The sequence below is a fragment of the Brassica napus genome (genome assembly GCF_020379485.1).
Source record: "Brassica napus cultivar Da-Ae chromosome A4 unlocalized genomic scaffold, Da-Ae chrA04_Random_1, whole genome shotgun sequence".
NCBI classification, from domain to species: Eukaryota; Viridiplantae; Streptophyta; class Magnoliopsida; order Brassicales; family Brassicaceae; genus Brassica; species Brassica napus.
Window position 1 is genome coordinate 16863 of NW_026013984.1, and position 8229 is coordinate 25091.

The window sequence follows — 8229 nt, forward strand, 5'->3', positions numbered from 1 at the left end:
TTATCTTGAGTTTTAAGCAAGGCCACAAAGTTAAAAACTAAAACAAAATCACATTTTCTGCAAAAATCTCATCATGAATTAATTATTTGTAACATAGGAAGTAAAATACAGTATAAACCATTAAGATACTATAGAATTCAGCATCAACTCATAAAACATTAGGGTAGTAATCATCACGTTACTAACACACAGATGGAGAGATAATCAAAAAGACATAACAAAACAAATAATATAAACCAGAAGAAGCGAAACAGTGAACCAAACACAAGTTGAACAGAACTCTCAAAAGTTAGAAGAAGATACACACATCATCTTCCTTCTTCTTCTTCTTCTTCTTCAATCAGATAGAGGAAATGCCAAAGGATCAGATCGAGTTGCCCAATCTACATATATAGAGAAGAACCCGCTTGCTGGGTTCAAACTTCCTGAGGCTCTTCGAGAAGAGCCAACACCACCGTCATGTTTCGGTGTTGTGGAGAGAGGGTTTCATATGATGCTTTTATGCTTTCTTTATAGACTCGCACAAATACATACATCTATAATGTCCCTTCTACGCTAGCAAAGTTACATCCATGTGATAAAGTGTGATAATATTAAATATTTTGAAAAAAAAATGATGGGTTGAGAAATTGGGAATCTTCCAAGGATATGCCATATTTTCATTGGCTACCCTTTTCACTTCAGCTCCAATCACACGCCATAAAATATATACTTTACTTTCTCGTTTACTTTAAGAAAATGGGATCCGATTTCATGAGTTATCTTGTCTGATGAATACATTGATAGTACCTATGAAATTAAACAAACAAAAGCAATACGTGTGATAAACCCTGTAATGGATCATACGTATGCGATGACTTGACGTGTTGTATATTTATATTCTGTGCGTGCAAAATGCCTACAAAACATCAAACAACTAAAATCTCACCCATGCAACTTTATTTTTGTTATTCTGGTTCATGTTTTAAACCTAAGATATACACATAGTCTATAGTTACGTAAACCATTAAACATCACACGAATCACCAATTCGCCATATTGATTATATACTTCGGTGACGATCAGTTGTTTATGTATTTATGTTGTTGATTCACGTGTATGCTACTATGTGAGATTAACTGATATCTTTTAACGAGCAACCTTGCTATACGTTATACCGTGTAACCACAGTTTTGTATTTTGAATTTATGGTTGTTACAGTATTTTAGAAAATATTCAAAATATTTGAATCGTGAAAAGGCGAAGCAACATTTTGTTTGAGACTTTTGAGTCATAGGAAAGTAGTGCTATACACTAACACTGCTACTGATTAACTTTTTGTTTATTGATTTTATAAAAATAAAAGTATATATTGTGAAACTATATAGGACGAGAATTAAGAATCTTCTATTGGATATGCCATATTTCCCTTGGCTACGTTTTTTTTTTATTGTAGCTCCAACTCCACATCCATTCATATTTTTCAGATTTGATTTTATACTTCCCAGATGAATTTGAATCACTGATCATATATGATTTTCACTTGTCAATTGCAACTTGAACTTCAGGAAAACAAGGCATTGGTGTTTCTTCGATTCGAAGCTTAAACTCATTTTTTTATTAAATTATATCTATGTTAATATTACATGGATTTGCACAGGTTAATAACAACACTACATTTTCTCTGTGATGGTGTCGTGGGTTGTTGTCGGGAAGATCAATTTCAGGGACAGTGACACTTATATGAGAGTGTTATTTCCAGTTCAAGATCTGATCATTCATCTCACTTCCGAGTTAATGGGCTTTGATATATTATTGGGCTTTGATATATTATTGGGCGTTCTAGTAACACAAATTCTCAAAGCCCATATCATATTAGTAACTAGAGAAACTAAAAATCTTCATACTTTGTAGCATACGTCAAAATCAACTTTGTCATAAGGAGGAAAAGGGTTGTTGATAAGTCTTCAACAAGAAAATAAAACACAGTGATTATATATATGTAAAGCTCTGAGGAGTCGCTAGAAGCAATACCGCAGCTGTAATCTTCAGAACCACTTGTCTAGCTTTCAACTCTCTGTTTAACAAAACAAAATATTATAAACTTGCTTTTCCCACTATTTAAATGTTTGAATATGAAAAAAAAAACTATTTAGTGTATATAATTTGATATAAATTCGATTATTCAACCATACATAAATGATAATTTTTTTGTGAAGTTTAATAGCTGATAAAATATTACATGATCAATGATATAATAGAGAGTAACAACAATACATCACTTCTTGGATTGTGCTACTTGCACCATGTCTTCAAGGAAGCATGTGATGTTGGAGTGAGAAGAGCCTTCTTCTTCAACAGCCTTGTGAGCTAATTCTCCAAGCTCTTTAACTCTCTTTCTTCTCTCTTTTCCCTCCTCACTCTCACCCATTAAATCTTCCACTGCCTTCTTCACTCCTTCTCTATCCACCAACACTCCTATCTTCTCCTCTTCACCAAATCTCATGACCTCTTCAACCCCAACACTTACACCCGCTTTTAAAACCTCCACGACCAGTTTCTGGTTGCAGAACTGGTCTCCAAACAATGGCCAAGTGATCAATGGAACACCTGAGGTGATTCCTTCAAGAGTCGAGTTCCATCCACAATGTGTCAAGAATCCTCCAACGGCAGGGTGTGAAAGGATAAGGATTTGAGGTGACCATCCTTTGATTAGGAGCCCTCTTTCTTTGTTTCTTTCTTCGAAACCGCTCTCCAAGAACCACTCAGCTAGCTCATTATACTTCTCCCAACCTCTTATCACCCAGATGAAAGGTCTTTGAGATTCTTCAAGGCCTAGCCCTAGCTCTTTGAGCTGAGCAAGAGGAACGTTGCATATACTTCCAAGACAAACATATAACACTGACCTTTTTTCTTTAGAATCAAGCCATTTAAGACACTCATCTTGATCAATAGCAGCTTGCTTCCCCCTTTGGGCCTTGTCTACTCCTACCTTGTTGCACAAGGAAACAGGTCCAATGGACCATACTTTACCAGCCCTAGCCTCCTTGTAGTCCTTCACATAAGCAGACTCCAACTCTTGAAATGTGTTGATGATTACACCATATGATGTGTCATCAGCTTCAACCTGTTCAGCCAAGATTTGTTTCCACTCTCCACTATCATTTGCTATAGTAACTTGAGGTTTTGTAAATTCAACTCTATCAGGAAAATTAGGAACCAAGAAACGCTCTTTGTCTGACTTTAAGGCCTCCAGGATCTCTAGGTTTCGGTGTAGAATATGCATACACAGAAGACAAAAGCTAGATACGCCATGAAAAACGATCTTTGGGATATTGAGCTTCTTGGCGATTTTGCTTGTGTAAGGCAAACAAAAGTCAGATATTAGACATGTTGGTTTAGGTTTCATCTCTTCCATGAGCTTCATGACCGGCTCTTCGACCATGTTCACTGCTTTAAAGAAAGGTACGATCAGCTCCATTGAGTCAAGAGAATCTACGTTTTCGTGTTCTTCAAGCAGACCAACTTCTTGAAATGTAATCTTCACATGCTCCAGCCTAATGGGCAAGCCGGACTGGATGGCTCGGCTTAGAATGTTCTTGAACCTCGCTTCGTTCTGAGGCGTCGTGACAATTGTTATGGTCACACCACGCTGAGCCAAAAGCCTTGCAATATCAACCATGGGGATCATGTGGCCTTGAGCCATGAAAGGGAAGAGAACAAAGTGAAGAGGTGGATGAAGTTGTTGGGATGTTTCAGAAGCCATGAGGAACTCTCTCTAACCTTTACTTTCTGGTTTTGCTTTGATTTGATTTGGATGGTGTGAGTGTGTATATTTGTTTTTGCATAGATATATGTATATATATTGACTCGATAGAAGTAGATAAACTTGGACGACAAGAAAATAATAAAAAAACGACGTGTTCTTGAATCTTGACCAAGAAAGAGAGAGAGAACAATAAGTCAATAACGCATTTGCTTATTCGCTAAAAAAACACAATACAGTCCACATGTTAGTACAGATACATTTCGTGGCGGGCACTCGTGTTCCTCTATATTCATATAAGCCAAAAATAAACGACATATTTTTGAGAACTACGTCGAAAAAGGCATAAAAGTTAACAGCCGCAGAAATGATATCGTAGTAAAACTGGGTGAGTTTGGGTAATTTTAAGTAAATTTAGGTTTTGACTGCCTGTTCTATATTAAGCATTTCTTCGTGAATATTACCGTATATCTCAAATCATTACGTATACAAATGTGACAAAAAGGTTAAGATATGGGCCTGGTCAGATGCACATTATTGACAAAAAGAAAATGTAGCACCCGATGTTGATATCTTCACATGTCCATGTCCCATTCTCCATTTTATATCTTATCTTTTTTCCTCTCAATTATTCATAGAGCATTTTGATTAGAGAATTCATTAGACCGAAAGTCATAAAATATCTCAAAGTTAAGATACGTTTAAAATAGCTATTTCATGGGGAAAATAGACTAAATACTAGACAAAGAAAAAACCCTAATTTCCGTATTCACCCACAATATCTACGTTATTGTTACTACATAGTTCGTAGGTATACAGACAGGAAGCAAATGGCTTATTGTTTACAAAACATATAGAGACTAGTACGTTCCGTGGCGGCCACTCAAATGTGTTCTTTAGTACTCAAGCCCCAAAGTGAAATATCTTTGAGAACTACGTTGAAAATAAAGAGAAAAGTGCTCACAGACGCATAAATTACAAAATTAATAAACACACAAAAATCAAACTCGGACGGACTCTCTATTCCTCTCTTTGGACAACTACATTCTACATATTAGAATGACATCTTTAAAAATAAAAAAGCTATAAATATATTTTAACCGTCTTTGGTAACAAAGCTTCATGTTGCGCCATGGGGAAATGGTTCCTGATGACATTTACAACGAAGACAAAAAAACTGCTGATGATAAGTCTAATCTATAAAGGGGCTGCTAGAAGCACTATCAAAGTTCAACTCTTGAGGAGTGAGGACCACCACAACAGGTCTCTAAACTCTACTAAACTTTTAAAAAAAGTTAGAAAAAATATGTAAAATATTAATATGATGTAAAAGGCAAACAATTTTAGACGATTTCACATATTAACTGAATCCTGATTAATTAATAACTAACATATTACAGGAATAGATAATCCAATCAAAAGCAACAATACAATTAATTCTTGATTTGTGCTTGTTGCATTATGTCTTGTAAGAGTAAAGTGATGTTGGAATGAGAAGAGCCTCCTCCATCAACAGCCTTGTGAGCTAGCTTCCCAAGCTCTTTGACTCTTGCTCTTCTCTCTATAGCTTCATCACTATCACCCATCAATTCTTCCACTGCCTTCTTCACCCCTTCTTTATCCACCAACACTCCTATCTTTTCCTCTTCTCCCCAGCTCATTGAATCTTCAACACCAGCTCGCACACCAACTTTTAACACCTGAACCGCCAATTTCTCATTGCAGAACTGGTCTCCAAACAATGGCCAAGTGAGCAATGGAACCCCGGAAGTGATTCCTTCAAGAGTCGAGTTCCATCCACAGTGTGTCAAGAATCCTCCCACAGCAGGATGTGAAAGAATAAGCATTTGTGGTGACCATCCTCTTATGAGAAGACCTCTTTCTTTGATTCTTTCTTTAAACCCACTCCCTGAAAGCCACTCAAGTAACTCAGCATACTTCTCCCAACCTCTTATGACCCATATGAAAGGTCTTTGGGACTCCTCTAGGCCAAGCCCTAGCTCTTTGAGCTGAGATAGAGGAAGATTACATATACTTCCAAGGCAAATGTATAGCACAGACCCTTCTTCTTTAGAATCAAGCCATTTAACACACTCCTCTTGATCAATAGCCGCCTTATTTCCCCTCTCAGCTTGGTCTACTCCTTCCTTGTTGCACAAGGAAACCGGTCCGATGCTCCATACCCTACCTTCCTTAACCTTCTTGTAGTCTCTAACATAAGCTGGCTCAAGCTCTTCAAAGGTATTGACAATCACACCATAAGAAGTGTTATCACCGTCATCGATTCCATCTAAAATCTCTTTCCAAACTCCAGCACCTTGTGTGATCATTGGAATCTGAGATTTTGTGAACTCAGCTTTGTCAGGAAAATTTGGAACGGTGAAGTACTCCTTATCAGACTCTATAGTATCCAAAAACTCGTAGTGTTGGCGCATGATGTGCATACAAAGAAGGTTGAAGCAACACATGCCATGAAAGATGATCTTTGGTATACCAAAGTTCTTGGCGATTCTGTTTGTGAAAGGCAAACACATGTCGGCTATGATGCAGCTTGGCCTTGGTTCAATCTCTTTGAAGAGATTCTCCACCGGTTCCTCGAGCATGATAATGGATTTGAAGAAAGGCATTGATGCTCCCAATGAATCTAGCAAGTCTATATTCTCATGTACCTCTGATGAACTCGATTCTTGAGATGGAAACTTCACCTCCACAAGATGGATGGGCAGGCCGGACTGGATGGCCCGGTTAAGAACGCTCTTGAACCGGTTAGCGTTGTGAGGGGTAGTGACAATGGTTATAGTCACACCTCGCTGAGCCAAGAGCCTTGCAATATCGACCATGGGGATCATGTGGCCTTGGGACATGAAAGGGAAGAGAACAAAGTGAAGAGGTGGAGAACATTGTTGGGTTGTTTCGGAAGCCATGAGAAGTTCTACAAGTTATTTTCTGCCTTGGTTTGGTTGTGTTGATGTATATTTGTGTGTTCTTACATATATACAAGGTGATATAAGAGAGAACATATGTATATTGGTGTTATTATAACAAAACGCAATATGGTCCACAGAGATTAGTACAGAACATTTCCTGGCGGGGACATGTGTTCTTTTGTATTCATGTAACTATAAGCCAAAAATAATTAGTGAAATGTTCTTGAGAAGCAAGTTGAAAATATTGTGGAGAGTTCTCAGCCGCAAATATAAATTTTCGATAAGGAAAAAAGGAGAAATCAAACTTGACTCTCGAGTCCTCTCTATAGAATATAGACAATTACACTTTTACAACAATCTCAAAGAAACAACAAAAAGCCCTAAAATTATATAAAATATTTATCTTCAAAAGAAATCAATGTAAAAATAGTTTCTTATCAGCAAATATTGACATAGTTGAAAGCCTTATATAATATATTAACATTTTCTTCAAAACTAATGAAGCATATAAAAATTATTAAACAACAATGTAATCAATTTTTGAATTTCACTTGTTGCATTATGTCTTCTAAGAGGGAAGTGATGTTAGAGTGAGAAGAGCCACCTTCTTCCGCAACCTCGTGAGCTAACCCATTAATCTTCCACCGTCTTTCTTATCCAGCAACACTCCTAATCATTTGAGGAGACAATCCTTTGACAAGAAGTCCTGTGTCTTTGATTCTTTCTGCAAATCTGCTCTCCAAGATCCACTCAACTAACTCTTTGTTTTTCTCCCGACCTCTTATGACCCAAATGAAAGGTCCGTGGGATTCATTTAGGCCTAGAACAAGCTCCTTGAGCTGAGTCAAAGGAAGATTACAGATATGCTTCCAAGGCAAACATATAGTACAGAGCCGGGTTCCTTCGAATCAAGTCATTTAAGGCACTCATCTTTACCAATGTCTGATTTGTTTCCCCTTATTCCACAAGGAAACTGGTTCAATGGCCAATGCTTTACTGGACCTTGTTTCCTTGGGAGTCTTTGACATAAGCAGGCTCTTGATATGTGTTGACTATCACACTATAGAATGGCTTATCAGCTTCTGTTATATCCTCTACCAACTCACTCCACTCTTCAGAATAGGGGTGGGCACTTTACCCGATATCCGAAATGACACCCGAACCCGATCCAAAAAAACCGAACCGAAATCCGAACCGAAGTAGCAAAATACCCGAACGGGTATTGAATAAGGAGAGATTGGATACCCGAACCCGAACGGATAATACCCGAACCCGAATGGATATCCGAATATAACCGAACATATGTATAATTAACATTATGTTTCTAGTTTATATCTCTCATTTTATATAAAATATTTATATTGATACTACACATAATTTAAGTTCATATGATATACATACAATTACGGAAAAATGATTTGCTACTCACTTAAAATGCATGTCAAGTTTTTTATTTCAAAAATTAACAAAAAGTTATATCCAAAATTAAAAAAAATAACTAAATTAGTTCCTTTTTAGTTTTAAAATGTTATGTCCAAATCTATTAACCATTCAAAC

The 8229-nt window shown here is 37.0% G+C and overlaps 2 protein-coding genes across 2 annotated transcripts; both read right to left on the minus strand.

Annotated features, from left to right (window-relative positions):
• Positions 1–106: 106 nt before the first annotated feature.
• LOC106392273 (UDP-glycosyltransferase 73C2-like) lies at positions 107–3791 on the minus strand. Its single transcript, XM_013833080.3, has one exon. It carries the CDS (start codon positions 3743–3745, stop codon positions 2258–2260), a length of 1488 nt encoding a protein of 495 aa, XP_013688534.1. The 5' UTR covers positions 3746–3791; the 3' UTR covers positions 107–2257.
• Positions 3792–5050: 1259 nt separating this feature from the next.
• LOC106391489 (UDP-glycosyltransferase 73C1-like) lies at positions 5051–6756 on the minus strand. The gene has a single exon (XM_013832153.3). It carries the CDS (start codon positions 6667–6669, stop codon positions 5179–5181), a length of 1491 nt encoding a protein of 496 aa, XP_013687607.2. The 5' UTR covers positions 6670–6756; the 3' UTR covers positions 5051–5178.
• Between the last annotated feature and the right edge of the window lie 1473 nt (positions 6757–8229).

Excerpts from the sequence above, each read along its gene's own strand:
- LOC106391489 (XM_013832153.3), bottom strand. The coding sequence starts at position 6,669 with ATGGCTTCCGAAACAACCCAACAATGTTCTCCACCTCTTCACTTTGTT.
- LOC106392273 (XM_013833080.3), bottom strand. The coding sequence starts at position 3,745 with ATGGCTTCTGAAACATCCCAACAACTTCATCCACCTCTTCACTTTGTT.